General features: G+C 48.1%; 1 protein-coding gene across 1 annotated transcript in view; it reads right to left on the bottom strand.

The window, feature by feature from the left end:
• LOC147665215 (arf-GAP domain and FG repeat-containing protein 1-like) overlaps positions 1-26,541 on the bottom strand; it is a gene marked incomplete at its 5' end in the record, with an annotated part of 303,816 nt that overhangs the window by 64,225 nt on the left and 213,050 nt on the right. The window contains one exon of the mRNA XM_086949669.1: positions 15,140-15,298. Coding sequence (XP_086805795.1) covers positions 15,140-15,298 — 159 coding nt within the window. The remainder of the gene's footprint in view (positions 1-15,139; positions 15,299-26,541) is intronic.

Genomic DNA, 26,541 nt, shown 5'->3' with positions numbered 1-26,541 from the left:
ATTGTGGTGATGGCAGGCTGGGGTGCAGAATGTTGTCTGACTGTTTCAGAAGCTTTTCTTCAACCCAGTCAATATCTTGTGCTACTACCTGGTGTCACAATGTCTTTGGGCGGGGCCAGGTGTGTAGAGGGCAGTTAGTTTGCCACGATGAGGGTCAACAAGGGAACAACCTGGATGATGAGTAACACAGGGGAGCCTCTCCGTGGATGAGGCGCCCCAATCAGTACACTTCGCTTCAGGTTGTTCCGAGGCAATCCGGGCACAGAGACTGGTTTGCGTAGGGATGAGTCGCACCAGACACTTCAGATTCTAAACACGATGAGTTGTAAATTCTGCACCTCCCTGGTCAGGACGCACAATGACCGGTGCACATCGGTTTGGGTTGGACCAGGCAATTCTGGTCATATACAGCAAAAAGTTGCAATTTCGTACCTCTCTGGAAATGAGGCAATACATCCAGTGCACGATGATACAGGTTGCACCAGACCAGTCCAGTCACACACAAATAGGCACAAGTTCTGCTGAGACAAATGAGGTAGAAGGAGGCACTACTCCGGGTAAACCCCACCTCTGAGGGTCTCAGCACCTTGTGACTCAGACACCACATGCAATGAGCATGCAGTCAGCGAGTCACACGAAAGAAATGCGGCACGACTGATGAAACGAGTCATGTGGGTTCCCGCAACCTGTGAATCTGCTCACGGGCGTCATGATCCTCACAGTACGGAATCCACATGCCTCAGATGTGGGCAAGATTTCTGGGGCTCTGCACTAGGTAATCTGGTATCCAGCCACAAGTCTTAAGTGCACGCTAACACCACCCTACCAGTTTGGATTTAGTAGCTGAGGTGGGTACTTGAGAAGGCACTGCTCTCTAGAGGTCACAGGTAGATAGTGCAGGTCCCTTGGGGAAGATCTTTGATGTACCGGAGATCTCCGGGAGAACAGGAGGCCTGCTGTCCGAACCTTCGAGAACACAGTTCACCGGGTGCTCAGGCCAGGCGTGTCTCTATTTGGACAGTTATCCTACATGAGCACAAGAGAGCCCTCAGACAATGTAAACCATGCAGTCCGGGTTCTCCGGATCCTACAAGCGTATCTCATCCCTTGTTGGAGGAAGGCACCTCTAGTTATACAGTGTGGTTTTAGTGGGGCTATGATCCAGACATTAAAGACTAAGTGTCCCAACCGATAATCTTCAATCTACCTCATTCAGCCGTCAAATCACAGAGGTTTGTCATTATCGCGGGATACCCATGTTTTATGGCTGTCAATTGGGGAATGCACAGATGTGCTCTCTCTCCCTCCCCAACCAATGGTGTCCACTGGATTGAGATACCACGCTCCCGAGACCCCTAGAGCATAGAAATGGCCATATTCTATAAGTGGCATTTCTAATGCCAAAACCCCCTATACCAATGAAACGGGTTTTGATCTGTGAATACATTGATATGAATTTTCATGAGACACCTCCACTGCAAACTCCACCATTGCAGTCTGAAGTATTGTCAGCCATTACTGCATATTAACTCATGGGCAGAGCAGGCCTCATAGGTAGTGGAATACACACATTGGTTTTCTTCACTACCTGGGCACACATGCACTATGGAACTCCCCAACCTGCGATTGCAGGAGGGGGACAGTTTCCAGTGCCAGTGGTGCCACTGAGCCTGCCCGAGTCTGCACAGCAGACTGGAGAAGGTAGTACCCAATAGGTGTGCCTGTGCGCACGCAGTAACCTGCATTGGTAGGCAGCACACACAATCAGGGGCACCATAGGTGCGGGTGCGCACTCACAGCGGCCTACACTGACAAGCAGCTCATGAGTTTACCCACAACAGGTACCAGTGCGCACCCACCAGGCTGCAATGAAATATCGGTCCGTGTTTCAGAACATGAAACCAGGGCCATTTCCCAACACGGATAGGTAGAGCATGCACACTTTCACACCACAGTGGGAAAGGTCCCAGGGGCCACATAAGAAAATCAGCAAAACCCAGGTGGAAAAATCGAAAAGTACAGGGAAACGCTAACTGACGAGTATGAGGTCCAACAATGATACAATGGGAAATTCTGACAGATGTTGGATGGATTTGTTACAGATCCCAATGAATAGGCTGAGGCACTGCATGTCTTAACTTGACTTACCTGGACTGTTGAACAGACATCATGCATGACAAAAGTGGGCAATGCAGGATGATATCAAACACATATGTAATAGAGATCACTGACCACACCACTAGCGGTGCGACTAGAAGACAAAGGCAAACCAAACAGTAGGCCTTGTAATTGGCGACTCGAGCATAACATTTGGAAACAGGGAAACACATTGGTCTCTCAGCACCAGACACCACTACCTCACTGAGAGGGATCAGCACCACAAGAGCCAACACTGATATTAACCAATACCTTAGTTAAGGAAGGGGAAGGGTCACATATCATAACATTTAGGCAAACACTTTATTCAATTGTTTAGAGGGATCATAAGACAAAAGAACAAGTTACTTCCTTCAGTAAGATTTTTTCAGGTGGATACAGTATCTGCCTGTGGATTCCTCACCTTGTGAATATCCCCTGCACCAGCACCATTTGGAAATTTTTCGTAGCTCTCCACGCTGACGAGGACAACGTCACAATAGCATGGCTCCGCTCGCGGCTCCGCTGACATCACTGGAGTCAGTTCTGCCCTTTTTTTCCATGCCTTCGAGGCATATGGGCGGACCGCCAACAAATATAAAGTATACCCAGTACACAGCATTTAAACCAATACACATAGTGTGAAATTAATGCAGGAAAGCAAATAGAATAAAACACTTCCCATGAAAGTAACAGATAAACATTATAACATTGTCACTTTTGAAGGTATACAAGGGTGGACAACAGGTAGGCGGATGGGTCAGTGAGGAAGCCGCAGACACTGGATCCACCTGATAAAGCGTTACCAAAGGTAAGTAACTTGTTCTTCTGATGGATACATCTGCCTGTAGATTCCTCACCTTGTGAATAGAGCCCCACAGCAGTCCCCACTTCCGGAGGGTGTCCACCCTTCTATACCAAAACGTCCTTCAAGACGAAGAGCGCAAAGTGTCCGTCCCTCCTCACTTCGGAATCTAAGCCGTAATGCTTTGCAAAAGTGTGGAGGGAGGCCCAAGTTGCAGCTCTACAAATGTCCTCCACAGGAACATCTCTAGTCAAGGCAGAAGTAGAAGACTTTGGTCGAGTAAGCTCTAATACCCTCTGGAGGCTCCTCACTAGCCAAAGAGTAACAGATCTTGATGCACAAGATAATCCACCTGGAAAGAGTGCGCTTGTGCACCGCTCTGCCTTTCCTGCGACCAATGAAGTCCACGAAGAGCTGGTCATCCACACGAAAGTCTTTAGTCCTATCGAGGTAAAAACTCACCGCCCTTTTAGGGTCCAGGCGGTAAAGCCGCTCCTCCTCCTTGGAAGGGTGAGGGGGAGGATAGAAGGTAGGAACGGTAACGGACTGCAGCAGATGGAAGGAAGTTACTACCTTAGGCAGAAAAGCAGCCCTGGCCCTGAGTGCCATCCTTTCAGCATGAATGGTCAAGAACGGGGGTTTTGCACTCAGAGCTTGAAGCTCACTTATACCCTCCTTGCCGAGGTAATGGCTACAAGAAAAACGGTCTTAAAGGACAACAGTCTCATGGGTCACTTGTGCAAGTGCTTAAAGGGGGAGCCCATCAAGTAGGTTAAGACAAGATTCAAGTCCAATTGAGGCACAATAAAGGGAGTGGGTGGAAACATGTTAGTAAGGCCCTTAAGGAACCTTAACACAATGGGCGATTTGAACAAGGACGGCTGATCCAGCAAGCAAAGGAACGTCGACAAAGCCAATAAACAGCCATTCACAGTAGCCACAGCAAAGCCCTGCTGGGCTAGAGAGAGAGCAAACCGAAGGATGTCGGATAAACAAGCCGTCAAAGGGTCAATAGACTTCTTTCCACACCATTCGACAAATTTGGACCACCTGTAGGAATAGATAGACGTGGTGGAGTGTCGCCTGGCCGATAAAATAACGCCCACCACGTCAGGCAGGAGAGAGAAAGAGTTCAGGTTGCCCGTTCAATCTCCAGGCATGAAGGTGCAAGCTCTGAAGGTGGGGTGTACAACCTGCCCCTGCGACTGCGAGAGGAGGTCTGCCCTGAGAGGGAGACGGAGCAGAGGGTGTGACGAGAGGTGAAGTAGATCTGTGTACCAGACCCTTCATGGCCAATCCGGGGCGATCAATATGACTTGGGCCCGGTCTTGGCGAATCTTCCTCAGAACCCGAGGAATCATGGGTATGGGAGGAAATGAAACGCATCCCCCAAAGTTCCCTGCATTGAATACTGGAGACTGCGGAATGATGGGCAGTGAGCGTTCTTGTGAGTGGCAAACACGTCCATCAGAGGAGTTCCCCACATCTGGAAAACGTGACGAACCACCTCTGGATGAAGCCTTCACTCGTAGTTGGCGGAGAACTGTCGACTGAGACTGGCACGCACGTTCAGAACTCCAGCCAGATGATTTGTCATCAGGACCAGTGACGCAGAGAGGATGCGACCCTACTCCTCCCTGCTTGTTGACATACCACATCGCGGTAGTGTTGTCTGTCAGGACCTGAACTGACCGACCGTGAGGGGAGGAAGGCCTTGAGCACCAAACGTATCGCCCGCAACTCTAGAAGGTTGATATGAAGCAACTTTTCCTCTGGTGACAAAAGACCCTTGATCTCCAGGTTCCCCCAGATGAGCACCCCACCCTAGATTTGATGCATCAGTTATCACTGTGGCAACCGATGGAAGGGCTTTTCTCGAGACAGATTGCCCTCCACGTCCCACCAACACAAATCCGCTGCAGTGTCTCTGGAGATCTTGATCGACTCCCTGAGAACCCCATTGTGTTGAAACCATTGCCTGCGGAGGCACCACTGGAGTGCCCTCATATGTGCCAGCATGAATGGCTGACCAGCAGAATGCAGGAAGAAAACGGACCGGGCAGGCGAAGGTCCTTCAGGACTGGAACGACCGCTCCATTGTAGAATAAAGGGATCATTTCCAGAATGTCGAGAATCCTTTGTGGAGGTGGGAATGCTCTACACACAGTAGTGTCCAGTACCGCCTCCTATGAACAGGTTGCGCTGTGAGGGCGCCAGGTGAGATTTGGGCATGTTTATCGAGAAACCCAATTTGAACAACAGGCTCCGCTTTGAGCAGCTAGTCGTCCAGATAGGGGAAAAACTGGAATCCCCAATCTCCAGAGATGGGCTGCCACCACTGCCATCACCTTGGTGAAGACTCGAGGTGCAGAAGTAAGTCCAAACGGGAGAACCGCATACTGAAAGTGTTGCGACCCTACCATAAAACGGAGATACTTCCTGTGCAACTTCAGGATAGGAATATGAAAATACGCATCCTGCAAGTCGATGGACACCATCCAGTCCTCCTGTTCCAGCGCTTTAAGAACCAGCGCAAGGGTGAGCATCTTGAACTTCTCCTGTTTCAGAAAAAGGTTCAAGATCCTGAGATCCAGGATTGGACATAGCCTGCCATCCTTTCTGGGAATCAGGAAATACCGGGAATAGCATCCCTGACCCTCTCCCGCTCCGGAACTACCTCTATCGCATCTTTCTTTAGCAATTTAAGGACTTCCTGCTGCAGAAGAAGATGGTCCTCTGAACGGGTAATTTGGAGGAAATTCCCGAAAGGGAAGGGCATACCCATTTTCCACAAGATTTAGAACCCAGAGGTCCGTAGTGACCGATTCCCAATCTTGTAGAAAGTGGGTAATGCGACCCCCCCACAGGACCCACATGATCAAGGAAGGTGGATCTTGGGCTGCTTTGCTGTATTGGCAATAGGAGGGGAGGAGGAGGAGGAGGAGGAGGGCTGACGACCTCGTGGCTGTCCTCTGTTCTTGCCTCTGTAGGTCTTAAACAGTGGATTATGTTGCTGCCTCTGCGGCTGCCTGTAGGTCCAAAAGGACGACCTTCCAAAACCTCAGAATCTTCTGTAGGCATAGCCCCTAGGCTGTGCCAGCAGGCCCAAAGACTTTGCGGTGGCTTTGCTTTCCTTGAACCTCTGCAAGGCTGAATCGGCCTTCTCACCAAACAGCCTGGAGCCATCAAAAGGGAGGTCAAGAAGAGTTGCCTGCACATCAGTAGATAACTCTGATGACAGGAGCCAAGCACTTCTCATGGCAATAGAAGAACCCATGATTCTAGCAACCGAGTCCGCAGTGTCCAGACCACTCTGTATAACCTGGCATGCAGCAGCCTGAGTATCCGCCAAAACCTCATTAAAATTCAGTCTGCTCTCTTCAGACAATTGTGGGACAAGCTGCTTCGCGGAGTCCATAAGAGCATGTATGTAAAGACCTAATAGACAAGTGGCGTTCGTGGACTTTAGGGCCATACTTGCTGAAGAAAAGACCTTTTTAGCAGATTGTTCAAGCTTCTTAGAGTCGCTGTCCCCAGGGACTTGAGGAAAGGCCCCAGAAGATTTTTTGGATTAAGCAGCCTGCACCACCAGGCTCTCAGGAGAAGGATGAGATGAAAGGAAAGAAATGCATTACTTACCTGTAACAGCAGTTATCCAGTATTGGTGTCTTTCATAGATTCACATGCCTGAATCATTCCCCGTCGTCGAGACGGGAGCCTCCGGTAAATAAAAAAGTAATGTCCATAGACATACATAGAGAAAAAGGGTCTAAGGGCCTCCCCTTAGTAGCCTTTCCTTGTCCTTATGTAAAAAGGACCAAACTCTCACAGTCAGCCAATCAGCTCCGACCTCCCTCTAGAACCTTCCTGGGAGGAGCCTCAGTCCCTCAGATTTTCGTACGCACCCAGCTAGGTTGGCGTAATATAGTCCGAGAGGGAAGTGAGTCCTTCCAGGGGAGGCGGGAGGGTTGCATGTGAATCTATGAAAGACACCAATACTGGATAACTGCTGTTACAGGTAAGTAACGCATTTCTTATCCAGTATTAGGGGTGTCTTTCATAGATTCACATGCCTGAATCAGAATAGCTAGCAATCATAGTAGCACATCTGTAAAGTAGAGTTGCTCTGCCGTCATGTTAGATAATGCATATAATATCATACAACAAGGAGACAGCATAGATAGAATATCATCAGAGCAAGAATGTGCATACCTGGAAGGCGGGATGTAGGAAGGCTCACCTTACTGAAAGAGATGGCGAAGCACCGCCTGGCCCACTGCTGCATCCTTCTGGAGTTCGATATCCAGGCAGTAGTGTCTGGAGAAAGTATGCAGTGACTTCCAGGTCGCCGCTCTGCAGATGTCCAGGATCGGCACTCCAGCAAACAGTGCTGTTGACGTGGACATCGCCCTGGTGGAATGAGCAGTAACATGATCATTCAAAGGCCGGCCGGCCTTTTCGTGGCAGAATGAAATCGCAGAGGAGATCCATCTGGAGATGCTTTGCTTCGTGAGAGGCAGGCCCATTCGCGGTCTGCTGTATGCCACGAACAGTTGTAAAGATTTCCTGAGAGCCTTAGTCTTGTCCAGGTAGAACTTTAGGCATCTCATAAGGTCCAAAGAATGCAGCGATCGTTCCGCTGCTGTTGAAGGGTTGGCAAAGAAGGACTTAAGGACTATTGGTTCATTGAGATGAAAGTCCGAAGGTACTTCTGGAATGAACTTAGGGTTTGGTCGCAGTATCACCCTGTCATGTCTGAATTGCATATATGGTTCCTGAATGGACAAAGCTTGCAGCTCGCTAACCCTTCTGGCAGATGTTAGAGCGAGCAAGAGCGCTGTCTTCCATGAGATGTGTTTAAGAGATGCCCGATGAATGGGCTCAAACGGGTGACGCATGAGTTGGTTGAGTATCAGATTAAGCTGCCATGTAGGAGGTACTTTCCGAGGCCTCGGAAAGGATCTGTAGAGCCCCTTTAGGAATTGCTTGACCAGCCGACTTGACCACAGAGAAGGCCCTGTGACAGTTCTGGTGAACCTCGAGATAGCCGCCAGGTGAACCTTGATGGACGCATGCGCTAGTCCCGACTGAGCCAAATGCAGGAGGTATGGTAATATCTGTTCAGGGGTGATGGCGAGGGGCCGTAGGCCCTGGTCCGAACACCAAATGCAGAACCTCTTCCATTTGAGAGTGTAGGTTTTGTTCGTACTGTCCGCCCTTGCTTTAGCTAATACATCCCTGCAGTCTTGTGGGATATTCAGGCCACCGAACTCTCTGTGCTCAGGAGCCATGCCGATAATTTGAGCGATTGGAGGTTCGGGTGCTGTACTTGCCCGTTGGACATCGTCAGGAGGTTCGGGTGTTGTTTCAGGCGAATCGGTGATCTGATGGAGAGTCGAAGCCGATCCGAGAACCAGTGTTGCCTCGGCCAGAACGGGGCAATTAGGATCAGGGTACAGGGCTCCACCTTCATCTTCCTGAGGAGCCGCGGGATCATCGGGAATGGAGGAAAAGCGTATGCAAAGGCGCTGAACCATCCGATGGAAAATGCATTTCCTAGTGACCCTTGTTGGGGATGCCAACTTGCGTAGCTTGGGCATTTGGCGTTCCCCTTGGTGGCAAACAGGTCGATGTTCGGGACTCCCCATAGAGAGAAGATGTGAGTGAGAGCGCTGTCGGAAAGTTCCCACTCGTGGGAGAGGGATTTTTGCCTGCTCAGGGCGTCCGCGATGGTATTGTCCTTTCCTGGGACATATTCTGCTTTGAGCGGGATTCCGTGCAGCACTAGCCAGTTCCAGATCTTTTGCGATTCGCGTGAGAGAGAGAGCGAACGCGTTCCCCCTTGTTTGTTGAGATAGTGCATCGTCGTGGTGTTGTTTGTCCTGACGAGCACCGGGGAGTTCTGGATGCGTGGCAGGAAGGCCTGGAGAGCTAGATACACGGCTCTCAGCTCCAAAAGGTTTATATGGAGCGATTTTTCCTGAGTGTCCCATTTGCCGCTGATCCGAAGGTCCTGGAGAACAGCGCCCCATCCCTCTAGGGAGGCGTCTGTGGTTATCACTAGAGGTGATGCTGGAAGGAGAAACGGTAACCCTGCAGTTAGATTCTTGCGACGTTTCCACCATTGCAGACCTTTGGACATTTTTGGTGTGATCCGAATAATGTCTTCGAAGGAGCCAGTACTTTGAGTCCATTGGCTCGTGAGTGCCTCCTGCAAGGGGCGCATTCTGAGTCTGCAGTGCGGGATGAGGAGTATGCAGGAAGACATCATCCCTAGGAGGGAGGTGTAAGTCCGAACTTTTAGGTGCGTCTTTGCTGCCACAGCCGTGGCCAGAGATAAGATCTTGTCCGTCCTCTCCTTCGAGGGGAAGGCTCTTGTGCACTCCGTGTCCAAGGTGGCCCCTAGGAAGGTAATTTTCGTTGCGGGGACTATGCAGGATTTTTTGAGATTGAGGGTCAATCCCAGTCTCTGAAAAAGATTGGTGCAGGCGTTGGAGGATTCGACTGCGTCTCCAGGTGAGGGTGCTTTCACCAGCCAATCGTCTAGGTAGGGGAAGACTTGGTGACCCAGTTGCCGTAGGAAGGCTGCCACCGGCGCAAGGCACTTCGTGAAGATCCGCGGCGCGGACTTGAGGCCGAATGGCAGGACTTTGAACTGATAGTGACGGCCCGCCACCTCGAATCTCAGGAATTTCCGGTGACTTCTGAGGATGGGGATGTGGTAGTAGGCATCCTGGAGATCTAAGGATGTCATGAAATCTCCTCTTTCTAGAATGCCCAGAATTTCTTGAATCGTCACCATCCTGAACGATTGGCTCCGTAGGAAGGCGTTGAGCGCCCGGAGATCCAGGATGGGCCTCCACTTGTTCTCTTTTTGCTGTACAAGAAAGAAGTGGGAGTAAAATCCCTTCCCCTTTGAGGATGCCGGCACCCTTTCGATTGCCCCCTTCTGTAGCATTGTCGAAAGTTCCTTGAGAAGCAGGCGCGGGTGTTTGTGCGAATACGAGGACCTGTTCTGATAGGAACCTGGATAAGAGGACTGACCTCTGGATCTGTTGCCCCGAAAGGACTGGTTTCTGGACTGCAGAGTGCCCAGTGCCCTTGCCGTGTCTGTGTCCTTCTTAATGGCCTGCAGTGCCTCGTCGATTTTTTCTCCAAAAAGGTGCTGTCCGTCGAAGGGCATGTCTAGAACCTTCGATTGTACTTCCTGGCGGAATGATGTCGCTCTCAGCCATCCTTGACGTCGTAGGACTGCAGCCCCCGCAAGCTGACGGAAGCCTGTCATGGCTGCGTCGATAGCACAGTCAATTAATTCCGCTGCTGAAGATTGACCTTCCGCCAGGAGCGCCTTTACCTCACCCTGGACTGCGTCAGGCAGTTCCTTCATGTAAGGGGCTATGTCCTCCCAGAGTTGGCGATTGTAACGCCCCAACAAGGCAATGGAGTTGGCCACCTTGATGGTCATGGCCGATGTGGTTGTGAAGCGCTTTCCAATCGTGTCAAGTTTCCTGCCCTCCTTGTCCGGGGGAGCGGACAGTGGTGAGGAAGGGTTGCGGGAGTGTTTCTGGGCCGCCTGTGTCACCACCGAGTCTGGTTTGGGGTGACCATTGAGGCAAGCCGCCGCAGTAAGTGGTGCTCTGTATTTCTTGTCTAGGCGTGGAACAACCGCCGGTACAGAAGCCAGTGTCAGCATTAATTTCTTTCCTTGTTCCCACAAGAATTCTATAATCGGAATAGCTTTAGCGGACTTTTGAGTCTGTTCTTTAAAATCGTGCAAGAAACAGTCCGTTTCTGTTGATTCCACAGCCATATGGAATCTCTTCGCTGCTCTCTCCACAAGCTTATGGAAGCCGGTAATGTCCACAGGCGGGGAGTCCGCTTGCCGTGGTTGTGGTGAAGCTGGGGATGATGCCACATATTCATCCTCTTCATCCTGGTCCGAGTGTACCTCCTGGACCTCTCCTTCCTCTAGTTCTTCCTCCTCCTCATCTTCGTCCGAAGAGACCACCACCTGAGGCTGGACGTCATGGTGGGATTGAGGGTGATGCTGAGTTTGTTTTGGGGCGGACACTGGTACTTGGACTGTAGGTGTCTGATGCCCCTTGTCCTCAGGCGCATGAATCTTAGGCGCTTGACCGCCTCTGTCCGCCTCTGGAAAGCGTTGTTTGTAATCCTGTACAAGGAATCTTAAGTCATCAACAAGGGTCGCCGGTAAGCATATCATGGGGGTGACTTCCGTGCAGACACTAGTATGGACAGAGTGTTCCTGATAGGTGAAGTCTTCCTGTTCCTCATCAGTGCTTTGGCATTTGATGTTAAGGTCCGAGACCGAAGTAGCGGGATCCAGGTGGTCATCCTGTTCGGATTCTTCGCTTTGGAAGATTTCCTGAGGTGGTTGCGTCTCCACTTTACTCGGAGACGTTGTTTCCGGGGTAATTTGCGGTTTGTTAGGCTTGCCAGACTTCGTATCCGAGCCTGTCGTCGTCGAGGGAACCGTCGACGGCGGCAGCATGAGGGTCGATACTTCCACCAGTTTCGATTTTTTCCATGGCTCAGGCAGTGCCCCCTTCGACGACGAGCCTTCCGTCGACGGTGTCGTCGTCGTCGAGTCCTTCGTCGACGGAGTCTTCGTCGACGGGGTCGTCGCCGTCGACGACGAGCCTTTCGTCAACGGAGTCGTCGACGAGGTCCTCGTCGACGGTGGAGTTGGCGACGGATTCTTGGTCGTCGACGACTGCGAAGTCGTCGTCGACGTCTTCGTCGACGGTGTTTTCGTAGACGACGTCCTCGTCGACGAGTCCCTCGTCGACACCTTCGTCGTCGACGGTGGGATCTTTGGTAACGTCTTAGACGACGATGGGCTCGTCAATGACGACGGCGTCGTCGACGGTGTAGTCTTCGTCGTCGACATGGTCTTTGTCGTCGACGACGATTTTAGGAGTATAATAGAGGAAACAGGTCTACCTGAAGATGAGGAAGACTTAGTCGTCGTCGTCGATGCTGAAGGCGACGACGCTGATGTGGTAGACACTGGTCGTGACTGAGGTAGTCCTCTGGGCTTGTCTAGAGGACGAAGCAGGCTTCTTAAAGGTTTTATCATCCTTAGCAGACACTGAAGATGTCGCAGATCTCGCCTCTGAAGACTTCTTGAGGGTCTTCGTAGGAGGAGTGTCTGAGGGGCCAGGGGAAGACACCCTAGGCCTCTTTTGGGAGACAGCTGAGGTCCTGGAAACACTGCTCACAGAGGAGTCCAGATTGTCTCTGTCCTTAAGCCTGTCAAGCCAAATAAGAAGGCGACCTTCCCTATCTCTCACGGTCTTTTTAGGAAAAGACCTACAAATCTTGCATTTGTCTGAGACATGGTCCGGGTAAAGGCAATACAAGCACAGGTCGTGCTGATCATCCACATGGATCCTTTTCTTGATACAGGAAGAGCAGGCCCTGAAAAGGGCTTTCTTCTTTGAATCAGACATGGAAGAAGCAGTGGAAAGAATACACTTACTGCCAAGACAGTGTAGTGAAGTAATCCTTGAAGAGTTGAGGGTTCAGATAACACTTTTCAAGAAAGTTTGATGAATTTTGAGGAATCCTGAGGAGAGCTCAGGCTGGAGACTCCCTAGCACAACGTGCGGTAGAAAATCTGAGGGACTGAGGCTCCTCCCAGGAAGGTTCTAGAGGGAGGTCGGAGCTGATTGGCTGACTGTGAGAGTTTGGTCCTTTTTACATAAGGACAAGGAAAGGCTACTAAGGGGAGGTCCTTAGACCCTTTTTCTCTATGTATGTCTATGGACATTACTTTTAATCCGGGTCTCCTGGAGCAGTCCTGTACCTCCTAGCGATAGACTTCGACACTGCTGGAGCTGAAAAGGGCTAATACCAGACTTCCAACACTGGCTCAGTGATGGCATCATTAAAGGGCAATAATGGCTCTATCACAGTAGAAGGAGAATGCAGTACCTCAGTAAGAATGTTAGACTTAAATTCAGCCGTTGGAAGTTGCAGATCTAAGCGTTCTGCTGCTTTCTTGATCACTGTGTGGTAAGGAGTCACATCCTTAGATGGAGCATCTGTAGGTGGAGAAAGTCCCCATTCCGGGGACGTATCCAATCCACTAGCCTCCTTCAACCCCTCAAAAAAGTCTTCCGACTCCTCAAGCTCACCTTCCTCCATTTCCTCTTCCGCCTGGAAACACTGTTCCTCCAAAATCCTCTGCGCCTCTTGCTTTGACCTCATCCTCGGGATTGGCTTCGGCGGCGCCAGACGCGACTCCAACGAATCCGGACCTGGCATCTAACTTGGATCCGGAGGCACAACCGTGGTCAAGCAAGGTAGAACTGACTGAGCCGGAGAGGAATGATACGGCATCGATGCCCTCGGCGCCGCAAAATGCCAGGACGGAGTCGCAGGCAGGAACGGCATAAAGAGAGCCAGGTTAAAGGCCATAGTACCCAAGGGACCTGAAGGCACTCCAGAGGGGTACTAGGCTCTAGCGAAGATTCCATACATCGCATTTAAGTAATGCTAGGAATCTGTACCCAGGCCAGGGAAAGGTGGGTAGGCCGCCGGGACAGTCTCAGAGTGAGGCATTACCGGACTCGGGCCAACCGGCGCCGATGGTGGAGCCATTGGAGCTGCAGATTCTTCAGGAACTGGAGCTTCATCTACCGGGACAGGAGACTGAACCGGCGTTGGAGAAAGCACCGGTGACTTCTCAGGTGAAGCCGAACGAACTGGAGACACCTGAGTCGAGCTTGAAGGAGATGGCAATACAAAGTCCTTCCGATGTCGAGGAGCCGGCGAAGTAGACTTCGGAGCCGAATCCTTGTCGGACGGCGCAGAGAGCCGTCTCTCCTCTTTTTCCTGTGCTTCTTCGGCTTTAAAGCACGAGCAGACGACGACTTTGACCTCGATCTTGACCTCCTCCGACCCCTCTTCTCCTTTCTGATCTTCGCCATAAAGAGTTTGGCCTCTCTTTCTTTCAAAGCTTTGGGGTTCATCTTGGGACAGCAAGAGCAACCCTCAACATCATGGTCTGACGATAAACACTGGACACAGTCCTCGTGGGGGTCAGTGATCGACATATGACCCCTACACTCTCTACAGGCCTTGAAAGCCTACATCCTCGAAGACATTTTTCAAAAAGGCAACAAGAAGATCAAGCCAAGAATACTATGTAACGATACAAGTACGGAGAGTCCCAGAAAACCGTTAGCGTTGACGGCGCAGAAAAAAGGTAACTGACGTCATCACGCCAACGAGGCTCTCTTATGGCTCCGGTGACGTCAGTGGAGAGCTACGAAAAATTTCTGCATGCTGCTGGCGCAGGGGATATTCACAAGGTGAGGAATCCACAGGCAGATGTATCCATCAGAACCATACATCTCTCCTCCTCAGCCGGCATAAAAACTGTACATTGGCAAATCTTCTAAATAGCCATTATACGGTCTGCTGAGATAGGGATATGCAAAAGTCATAGCACATTTAATGCCATAGAAGGGACATGCTGAAAAAAATAATGCTTACATGCAGGTAGAAGGGATATTGAGTAACAAAGTGAAATTATAAAATGTTGATTCGTAATGTTTTGAAAATGCTGATGGGACACTGTTTTGTACACTAGGTTTGTTTAACATCAATAAGGGACTGCTGAAAAAAAAAGAGAGAAACCTAATACATATTATGAGGCATGCAGGTTTTGTGGTGTTGGTGTTAGAGGTAGGACAAACCAGTTAAGAGGATCAACTTGTCTTCTTAGTATGCCAATATTTAACTTTACTTTTAAACACCATGCTGTGATCATATAAAATATAGCACAATCCTGTTGTGAAATTGAAGTTTCTGTTCTACTTGACATATACTCAAAAATGACCCAGATGAATCAAACGATTGAATATGTTGGTTTCTTAAGAAAAAACGAATTTTATCTGTTGGTTGTACAAAACATCTATAAATTGTCTTCCTTTAAACCCCTACCACTATTCTGTAGGCACTGAAACATTTAACTGGCTAATTTCCTTTGTCAGTGATAGCTAATATTACTCAAAATCGATGTTAAGATTTGTACATGTCTACGTACAAGTCAAGTATAGATTTCTGAGTAAGAGTCTTCACATGAATGCAAACAAGAAATACATCTTCAAGAAAAATACAATTTTTGCTAAACACATTTATAAACACTACCTGCATGTATTAGATTACCATTCTGTTGCTGAGAAAAGGCTGCCTGCTGTGGGAAAGCTGCTTGGGCAGGAAATGCTGGCTGATGAAAAGTACCACTAAAACTGGTAGGAAGATTATACGCAGTAGGAGCTCCAAATCCTGCAGGCATGCTCATAGAGGCAGTACCAAATGACGCTGCTAGAAGATGGAAAAAACAGTTAGACTCGATCTGTGAATGTTAAGCAGTATGACAATAACTTTGAGCAATGACCAAATATATCTCGGTGGCACAGTTAAATACATTATAGTTTGACAACATACTCTCGTTTACTCAGGATTCCATATATCAATTCCTTCCAGCTTTACTTTGTTTCCCTCTTGCCTCCCTTTTAGAAGTTCTCCATCGTCATTATCGCTGATCCAGAAACTTGTTGCATGCTTGACATAGCCAAGTGGGCCTTCATGCTTGCTTCCTCGCCAGCTAACATTTCAACTAAATCCCTTTACTTACCTTAGAACGCAGCACTGCTCAACAAGAACACATTCAAACTTGTATCAATTCACTTTCCTCCAAAGTTAAAGTGTTAACCACATTCATTATCACTACCTCCTTCACACCATTTGCCTGCTTCAAACATCTATTCTTTGAGGTAAAAACAGAATGAGCTGAGGTCAATGCTGCATCATCATATTAAGTGCTTTCATAGGCTAATGGAAGGATAATTCTCCATCCCATTAGGTTATGTAGGTAACCTCAATGCTCGTTTGAGGCTCTTCCTCTTAAAAAGTATCATCTCCAAACTCCTGCCCGTACTACACTTTTATTTACCTTCATTAATGCACAAACCTCACTTCTCTCCTAAAAAGTATTTGTCTCCAAATTCTTAACTGTACCAGACTTTAATTTACCCGAGTAAACGCACCACGTTCTTTCAATGACCTATATCTTATTTCGTCCAACCATATGCAAAATCACCTCGAAATGAACATTCTTCATAAATGTCCCCACAACTAAATATTCCCTGTCCTTATATGTTCCCAAGCACATCCTTGTCTTGATGGTTCTTATCTGACTCTAAATCCAAAAAATTAATTTAAGCTGACCAAAATGTGATTATTTATTTGACTGCCTTTATCCTATACATCTAATAATTCTTAAACACTAGAAATGTTTCGGAAAATCTTGCAAGACAGACAAATGTGAATTGAATGAGTTTCTGGAGAACAGTCCAAGATAAGATCTACATGTTTGCAAACTAAGAATATCTTGTGAGAAAGTGCCATCTTTCTTGCATTGGCATGCCCCCACTTTTTGCTGAACTGCTGATGTGCTTTGACTGAGTGTGCCCTGGGCTCCTGCCAACCAGGTAACCAGGGCCTGTGTTCCTTCCCTAAAACTGTTTTGAACCCAAAACCCAATTGGCATCTCTGGCCACCTATCAGCCCCTAGTAAAGGGTACCCTAGGTACCCAGGGCCTGGTGACCAGAGAAGACCCCTAAGGGCTGTAGCACTTATTGTGCCACCCTTAGGGGCCCTGTACCCTGACACCCACACACTGCCTTTGCAGGCTGACTGTCTAAGTACAGAACTAAACAGAGAGTCGACGTGGTACACATCCCTGTGTGCCATGCCCACAGAACCCACTGCCCTGGCATTTTTCAGTCACCCCTCTAGCTGGGTGCCCTTTGCCAGTGGAGTGGGCACAGGTGCATGAGCCCTGTGCCCATACAGTACCCAGAGCCATTTCCTGGGCACTGTAAGTGCAGTGATGCCATTTAAGAGTATATGGTGCTGGGAGGTTGTCATTACGAACTCCACAACACCATAATGGCTACACTGAAGACTGATAAGTTTGGTACCAAACTTCTCAGCACATTAAACCCGCACTGATGCCAGTGTGGGATTTAATGTAAAATGCACCAGAGGGCATCTTAGAGATGCCCCCTGAAAACCTAACCTACAATCCACGTCTCATCTGAGTGGCTACAGAGGCTGCCACACAGCAGGCATGTTGCTGGACCCCTGGGTGGAGAGCCCCCCGCTCTCCTAGGCCTGCAACAATGCCCATCCTGGGCGAGGTGCTAGGTCTCCTCCCCCAGGATGGGCAGGGGGAAGCTTCAAAGGCATGCCGCCTCTGTGAGCTTCTCCAGACCATTTGGTGTACTCAGCAACTGGCCCCCACCAGTTCCAACCCCCACTCTGGCAGGAAACTCTACGTCAGGAAGGGGGGTGTGCCAGCCTGTGCCAACTTCACCCCTCAGGTGGGAGAGGCGAGGTGAAGCACGACCCCGGGCTCCGGCCATCTTCAAGATGGGGAGCCCTGCCCAATCCCAGCTAGGCTCCTGCCCCCCTCCCACAAGAGAGGAGTAGGCTAGGGGGTGTACCCACCCCCGCTAAGGGACCTATTGGTCCCTGCCTACCTGTAACGCCCCTAAAATTAGTATTTAGGGGCAACCTGAAACTTCCTTCCTCAGATCCCGATAAGAAAAGAAGAAAGAAGATTAAAAAAAAAGACCCGCTGTGCAGCTGCTAACAGGACGACACCCACTGACTTGGCCCCAGCCCTAACGGCCTGTCGATACTGGAACCTGCTCCTGCTCAATCCTGGCGACTCCTGCGGACTGCAACCTCGGAACACACTGAGGACCTGCCTGCCCTGACCTTCTTAAAGACTGGGACTCTCATAAGCAGAGGCTCTGCTTCAACAACCACCCCCTGGTGCCAGCCAGCAAGCTCAAGACCTGCCCACTCTGCACCCGCTGAGCCCGGCCTGTGCCCGAGTGATCCAAGACCACGAGGACGTCCCTCCCGGCGACAGGGACCCGAAGTCCAGTGCTCAAAGACCCTCCTCGACGAACCAGACGACGCCTGCAGCCTCAGAACCAGGGACCCCACCAACCGCGACAAGCCGAGGGTAAGATTCCCGACACCAAAAGACACCCTTGCACCCGGCTCTCTGTAGCACCCTGTGCCTGCCTTTGGGGTACCTATCTCTTCTCCAAGATCCCAACTTACCTCTCAAAGTGGTGGTCGCACCCAAAGAATCACCGTCCCCGAGTCTGCAGCCTTTGTTACCTTTTTACTTCCCCTATTTAATAACATTGAGCGCCCGACGGCTCAAAAGCACCCTGCACCCAGCCGCCCATGTGCCTCTGGCTGTGCAACCTTTGTCCTATCCTACTCCCCCCTTTGCCCTGAGCAAGTGACCAGAAGCCCAGCTCCCACAGCCGCGTGGCCTGCTAGCCAGCAGCCACCAACTGGAGGCCCCCTTTCCCCCATTGGATAACATTGGGCCTAACTACCTCTGCACCCAGCTGCCCCTGTGCAGCTGAGGGTGAACGAACTGTACCTAACTGACCCTGGGTCTATGACCTGACCCGAGTCAATGCCCAGGACCCTAACTTCCCCAGTCGAGTACTCACCTGGAAACTGGTAACTCACTTACCTGCCATTGGATAACATTGACTGGTTTGACTCGAAAAATCTTCTAAGTGTGAAGTTTTGAAAACTTAAGATTTTCCCATAAAATCAACCGAATTCCGAAGTACTCACCTGTGATCAGGAGAGAAGCCAGTACCGTCTTGTAGCCCAGTACTGAACCGCAAAAGTAATCCTAGTCGGGTTTACTAGTAACTTGAATTTTCTCCATAGAAATCTATTGTGTGCTTTTCTGTGAAATTTCTTCTAAGTGTCTACTTTTGAACACTTGAAATATTCTTTAAAAATCATACCAAATCCTAAAACGTAATTACTTACCGGTTTTAAGTTGAGACCCCAGTGCTGGACCTAGGAGCCCAGTACTGGATTACAAAAGTAACGAGCTCGTATATTAACTGCCATCTGAATTTTCTCCCATTGGATAACATTGACAGATTTTCATTGAAAGTTTTTAAGTGCGAACTTTTAAAATAGCTTTATATTTCTTAAAAATCACTGCATTACCTAAAACGTTTTTACTAAACTGTTTTCAGCTTAGATCCAAGGACTGATTCTAGGATCCAGTCCTGGAACTACCAGAGTAATCTATAAAGTAATCAGCTGTATTTATATAGGAAAACCCATTGAGCTCAATGCTAAATAGTTTTTAGAATTGTGTTGCCTACTGCAACCCCTGTACCTATTGTGTTTACAAAATGTATTGCCTTTCTGCAAAGTACTCATCTGAGACCTCTCCTATTGAGAACAGTATATTGTGATACCTGTTGGTTCTTAACTATATCTTTGGTATAAAAACAATTGGCCTGGAGTTCAGTCTTTGAGGATGTGAAACCTTTTGCTGACTGAGTGGGTACAACAAATGCTTTACACTGTCCTCTGGCACAGCCTTACTGCTCGACCAAGCTACCACTTAAGAGAGTAAGGTCACACCTGGCTTTAACCTCTGTTATACCTCTGGGGTTTGTGGACTCTATACACACTGTTCCTTATCTTGGTCCAGTATATATAGAGCCACTTCCTCACATATCGTAACAAAAAAAATTCTTACTGTCTCGCCAGAACCTTGGTTCTTTTGATTTCATCATAGCTGTCGATACAGCACCCTAAACAAATCACAGACCATATCAGGCAACACAGCTGAAATAAAAATGTGTTAGCTATAAAGCAAATTTGGAACGCAAACTCAACAGAATATCCGTGTGCCAACAGTTACGGGTCAGGAATTAATTAAAAATGGGGCTATTAATCATGAGCCTGTCTGGCTCTCCAGTGGAACCAACAATGCTTTCACCTGGGCAAAACCACAACTTCAGTTTCTTATACATCTGCGGAAGTTGTCAGCAAAAGGTAAATAAATAATGTAACTAATAAAATAGGTTAGAGGCTCGGCAATTCTGACATGATATGGACGATGCACTTAAAAGTGTAAAGTGAGCAAATATAGTTGAGTAGTCCAGAAAGTTTAAAAAAACATTACTGGATGACAAACTTAAGTAACGATATAAAAAGTCCAAATCGAAATTTGCTCAAATGAGTTCCCCTGATAAAGTAACAACTGAAGCTCAATTATGACCATTCCTATATTCGTTTCAGCAGTATGCATTGAGATCTCTTCTCCGAGAACAACATTTAGATTACAAGTCAGTGTAAAATCTATTACAATACACAAAAACAGTCCCAAAAATATAATTGGGTGTCTCAAATATAATGTTTGCCCTTGGACTTTATCACATCCTCCACAGCTCACCAATCTTCTAAATACTGCCACCAACACTGTAAGCTCTATGGCAGAAGAATCTCAATATAATGTGGCTTCCAAAAGGAATCGGAGGATTGGCTCTTCAATAACCCAGTTCATTCTACTTAAAGGAAATTTAGAGCTTCAGATCAGCCTTTCTGCCCACTGGTATTGATTGATCTTGTTACCGCCAACAGTAATAGTAAAAGTTTGGAGCATGTATGGCATAGTACTATACATTTGGGCTCTAAAACACTTTAAAACAATGATCTGGTGAATACATTCTTCATATTATGCCACAAAGATCCACCTATTTTATAATTTCCTTTACCAAAGTTTTGCTAAAGTAAAAAAGCGCTCTTGCTCCCACCTTCCAAAGCACCACTATACAGCCTTCATCAGTGACATACACTATATTAGTTTATTCACGGCAAAATAGACAAACTTGTTTCTTTCCTAAACCGTCTACTCTTACTTCTAGTGAACATAACATCCCCTTCTGTTATCAGATGTCTCGACCATTATCAAACTTTCCCACGCTCACTATTTCTGAAACCAATGCTTTATTCACTTAAAGATAGCTCTTGACCCCTCCTTAACCCCTTCGAGGCTGATGACAAGCTGGGCTCGTCATGGTGTAGCCTCCTCAAACACTGATGACGAGCCCAGCTCGTCATGAACAATGGGTTTTTTAAAAAGTCAGCATTCCAGGAGAATGAGCACAGCGCGCATGTGGTTAATTTTGCAGTGATCCATGGAACTTATGCTGGTGTCAGTCTTGTTATATCCAAGGCATGCAATTATCTATTTTTAGGTCCCGCCTAGTGTTGGAGCGTTCCTCGCTCTGCGAGGAGTCTTGTAATCTATAAGATTTCTGAAGGGGATCTGAAGCCCCGCCCATCATTTTCATTGGCTGGTGTCATCATTTAAGCTAAACGCTGGCCTCCGATTGAAAATGAGGCTTCTTTGTTACCGCCTTGTCTTCTTTTGGCCTTGCCCATCCGACTGGATCGTTTCCTTGCGGCATTACACAGTCTCCTTCAATTAGTAGGTGAGAACTTTTTTCTCATTCGCGCAATGGCGACAGCTGGTTATTAGTTGTATGTTCATGCTCAGCGCGGCTCGGCTCAAGCTTTAGGGACACCGTGCTCCGTTCACAACACAGACGCAAGAGTCGTCTCTTTCCCCTCAACCGGGAGTTAGTTGTGCCTCTCGCATTCTCTCTCTGTGTCCACGCTCCATCGGCCCTTGGCTGACTCTCTCGCTTCTCCCCCAGGGAGTCCTGGTCCCTCATCAACCTACGACAGTCTCTCCAGGTGGGAGCTGTAGCTTTCTCTCTCTCCCTCCCAAGCCCTTCTAAGTCCGCTCCTGTTTGTCTCTGAGAGCTGTTTCTATCACTCAGGGAGTCCTCGCCTATCTCGCCCACAAGCAGGCACAAGCCTCCTGCGTGGTCTCTGCCGGTCTCCTTCCTCGGTCACACCTGTCTCGCCCGCAGGGAGTGTGGGATACGAAGGGAAGTGATCTGACCGCGCTTCGCTGACAGGAACAGAGGGAGGCAGGGCAGCGTTCCCTCGGTTGCATGCACCAGACCTCCCTGGGCTGACATAACGGAATGACCCAGCTCCCGAACCAGACCCAAGAAGCAGCTGGCCTGAACAAGCCGAGCCATGATTGAGAAACAGCTGAACCTCATACGGCAGCTGGTCAACCACACAGTGGGCAGGTAGGAGCGTCCCCCCTTTTCCCCGCAGCTGTGAGGGGTAAATGCACCTTGTGCAAAGATTTCTATGTACATTTGCTACTAGACCCGATTTAGGTAGGAGACTCCTGATTTTGTAAGCAATACCGGCTTAGTTTTTGCTCTCCCCAGCCTAAAATCGCCTGTGCTTCAATAAAGGTCAATGGGCGGAAATTGGGTTGGTATACATGTTTACGTAACTTTCCTGTCCAGGGCGCACTCCCTGTAACGTCGCTGAAGGGGTTCAAGTGCCCAATGCAGAAATATGTGTGAAACTTCCCAGTCATGTGTACCAACGCTAGTAAGGCATTTGAGTGCACAGGGTTAATGTGCTGAAAGCAGACCTCTGTGTATGAGGAGCTGTCACAAGTTTAAATGTTTAGTCCATATTTATTATTCTAGTTGGAAGTGGACCCTGGAACCGTCATAACTCACACCTCAGCCTCACCTCCGCGTACACAGTCTGGTGGAAGCTTATTGTGGAACTGGCATGAGAGTCCAGGCAAAGGGCAGCTGCAGACACTGTCTGATTAACCAAGCCAGAGATCAAAGTGTAAATACAACCAGCATTTACAATGCAATGGTCTCGGCATTGTTAACGGTAGAGCTATTGGCATTGCTCATGACATTTTTATTTATGTTTTTAAAACATAAATAAATGGCATTGTGATTTACAATGCCAATAGCTTAATCACTCACAAATGCCAGACCTATTGCATTTGCACCCACACAGAGCCACCCACACACACATACAGAGCCACCCACACAGAGCCACCCACACACACATACAGAGCCACCTACACAGAGTCATTCACATAGAGCCACACACACACACACACACACACACACACACACACACACAGAGAGCCACACACACACACACACACACAGAGCCACCCACACACACACACACACAGAGCCACCCACACAGAGCCACACACACACACCTTCAGTGCCATCACAAGGAAACCCCCTGTGCAGCAGGGATGTTGATTAGCCAAAGTAGATTCACCTAAATGCCAGAGATACAGCAAGTGGCGTCACTGTACCTTTTACTTTCAGTGCCATCACAAGGGAAAAACCTCTGTACCCCCCTTTGCTACTCATCAGCCTCCAGTTTGTACTGTTCCTGCAGTTGCCTTAATTACACATGACACCAGGGTAGCAAGGGCAGTGCTAGAAAATAGATACCATAGACCAAGCCAAAGTTAGACACTGATACCTCTCAGTTGGCGCCACACTGTGCAGAGGGAGGTAGGTGGATGTGTGCACGTGTGCACAACAAGGTCGTAGTAACCGTTTTGGGACTGCTGTGTTCCTGATTAGAGTCTTGGTCAAATTACAGCTGGACTGATTCTAATGAACCAAGGCTGATTCGCATGACTGATCTCTGCTTGGAGTAGCACAATAGGCAAACAAGAATAACCCGGTATGCAGTGCTGCGTAATTATAAATAGTGGACATTAATTTAAGCATTCTACCCATCACTTTTCTGTGTTTCAAGGACCGCATGCAAAGTCCCTGGTAACAGGAGAGGTATCATTAACCACCCCTTGGGTCTGAATGACATCACAAAGATGACCACTATTCCCATCTTTAATCCCCAAAGGGCCTCCTATTCGCTAAATATTGCCTGTGAGAATGGCAGGGATTGGAATCCTGTGAACAGGGTTCTTCCATTCCTGCTTTCTTCCCATCCAAGGGTTACCCTAATGAAACAAAGATCGTAGATAGCAACACAGTGCCAGAGATATCAAAGAGCAAAACAGTGCTAGCAGTTGCTTCCCCTGGCTCCATTTCTTGACGACCACAGACTCTCCAGCTATAATATCCAGCCTCACACTGCTTAATTACATTAAGATTGCATAGATAGCCATGCCGTGGGATCTGTGCATTTCTGTTTTTGGCTTCTTCAGCACATACATTAACTGAAAACTATCTGAATTAATGCATGTTTTGCTGAGATCAGAACTTGGGCAAACAAGGAAGCCATTATTGCCCTGTGTCTCTGAGCTTTATTGTTACAAAAACATTCATTAACTCAGAGATATCTCAAGTTAATATATGCACAAGACCCCAGGAAGAAACCCCCAGAAAACTCGGGCAGGAGGTCTTCTCACCAGGTGAAGAAAAATCGTTCTTTCGAAGTACAAACACGGAAAGATATTGTGGAACTCTGCATTCACTCTCTCGCCATGCTGAGACTTGGAACACAGAGTTAAACCACTGTTAGAAACACACCAGCCTTTAAATACGGCTATGATGTTTGGTCGGCGACAAATAGAACGTCTATCTTTAAAGTTCCTAAATCTCGTTCTTTACTGCGATAACTTCATCATACACTACAAAAAAAATAAAATGTTCTTACAAAATTAAAAAAACAAGTGTTGCCCAGAAACACATTCTATTATATGAGTACACAAATAAAAGAATTGATCTCTACATTTAATCTCATATATGTATTTTCGTAGTTGATACGATGGTAAAAATATCTGATACTTCGGATCAGTTTCCGAATAGTAACATTCTATAAATTCCATTGTTGAAAGGGTTGTATGTCATGCTTATTGTGCAAAAAGATAGGGGAAAAGCAATTCAGAAAAGCTGTTATTGTGGAGTACATCACAGAGGCGTGATCTTTAGCCTGATCTTACTATGGCCAGCACCGGGACAATGCTTTGCCCATGCGCATTGTAGATTAAGGAAATGTGTCTTTGTGGCGCTTCCTCGAATACAACCATAGAGAACTGAGACAGTTCTGTTCCATCCCTTCCCTCTATCGTTTCGAAGTTCTGACGTCACACAGACAGCGCTCCGGTCTGTCCCAGCCCGGTAGTGACTCTTTCCGAGTTGTGACGTCACGCAGGGACACCAACATTAGGTGGTCAACTGGCAGGAGGGAGAACATGGCAGAAGTGGCTGGGGTTTCGGTGTCTCAGCACCGCTTTTTCTGACATTGTTGCAAGGGAGAGGTCAGCCCGAAGCTGCCGGTAAGAATATGGGATACTTGTATGATATTTTTAGAATGCTCTACGTTTAGAGAGACTCACTCATTGGCTTTAGAACCATTCATGCTCAATCTATTCAGAACCTATGGTAAACCACATTAATAGTTTCTCATCTGAAATTCCCTACTCTTATAGTCCTTTACCCCCATTTAGCAGTTTACATGGTCAGTCGTTAGTTCACAAAGCCTTAGTTGCACTAGGACCTTATCCAAGAGATACTTTGCAACCTATCTACTTCCGTCGATGGCATTCGTTCATTGTACTCCTTACTTGTTCTTCTTACTCTTTGGGGGGAGAGGAGGCGATGTGTCTGCTCACGCTGCCTGCACGCCTAAGTCGGCCCTCTGATTGGTTAATAAGGAACACCAATCAGAGCTGACTTGGGCGTGCAGGCAGCGTGATGAGGGGCTGCTCTCTCCCGATGACGTCAGGGAGAGAAAGAACAGCAAAAACACACCCTCTATCCCAAAAAGACAGGGCTTGAACGGAGTGACGCCCATCTCCTCGAATGGCTGGCCTCCGTTTAGGAAGCCAGCCAATGGAGAAGAGGGGCGGGTTCAAGTCTCACTCTAGGAAAAACATAAAATCTCGGCTGTGCGACACTGCTGCGCAGTGTACGCTAGGCCGAGACCTAAAAAGGGTGGCCACAAATGAGACACCCTGCCAACTATTTCTTCCTTTAGGCGGGCTGCCAAGGACTCCATGTTGTGTTACTCCTGACCCAATCTTGTTTTTTAATTCCCAGTCATTTTGTATTGACTGGCTTGTAGTTGCAAGCCTCCCTTTGTAATTGTGGGACTACAAGTCCCAGAATGCAAAGCGGTGCTTGGTAAAAATCAGCCCTGGTTGATGATGTCACACATATTATGGGTCACTTATCACCTATATCTAAACAAAAAGAGGGAGTGTCCCAGGGACGAAGGCGTCCTCGTGGTGTTGGAAAAATGAGAAATAGTATCAAGAGGAAAAAGTATTTCCTTTTGTAAGAAAGCCCTCACTCACCAGCCTAGTTGGTGACATGCTTCATCATCGGGGTCCACCTAAGTAGCCGAATGCCACTTGGGTGTGCTTCAACGCCTGGACTACAGCGGAGCTGGTTGTTTTGTTTGTGTGAAAGATAATGTACACGAGTGAATTAAAAATATCTTTGTAGTATTCCCTAAATCTTTATTTGGAGCAACAAGATAAGGTCAAAAACAAGTGAGATACTAATAATGGTTAAATTGACCAGAAAGTATCAGTGTTTTAAGTAAAAAAGTTGTTGGTCAACATGTTTCAACCTATATGTGGTAATGCTAGGTTTTCTTCAGAACCAAGAGCTGAGACCAGGAAGTCTGCGCACGCTAAGGCGCATTCGTCACCTGGTTCAACTAATAGCCAGACTGTGTACTTAGGGGGAGGCAACTCTACAGCATTCTGTGTAGGGAGAAAATCACTTCTGAAAGAGATCGAGCACAAAATTTGCACACAGTTATGTACATTCTGACTTTGATAATGTAATTACAACTATTTTACATG

The sequence above is a fragment of the Lissotriton vulgaris genome, unplaced genomic scaffold (assembly GCF_964263255.1).
Source record: "Lissotriton vulgaris unplaced genomic scaffold, aLisVul1.2 SCAFFOLD_827, whole genome shotgun sequence".
NCBI lineage: Eukaryota > Metazoa > Chordata > Amphibia > Caudata > Salamandridae > Lissotriton > Lissotriton vulgaris.
This window is presented reverse-complemented; position numbering and strand designations above follow the sequence as displayed.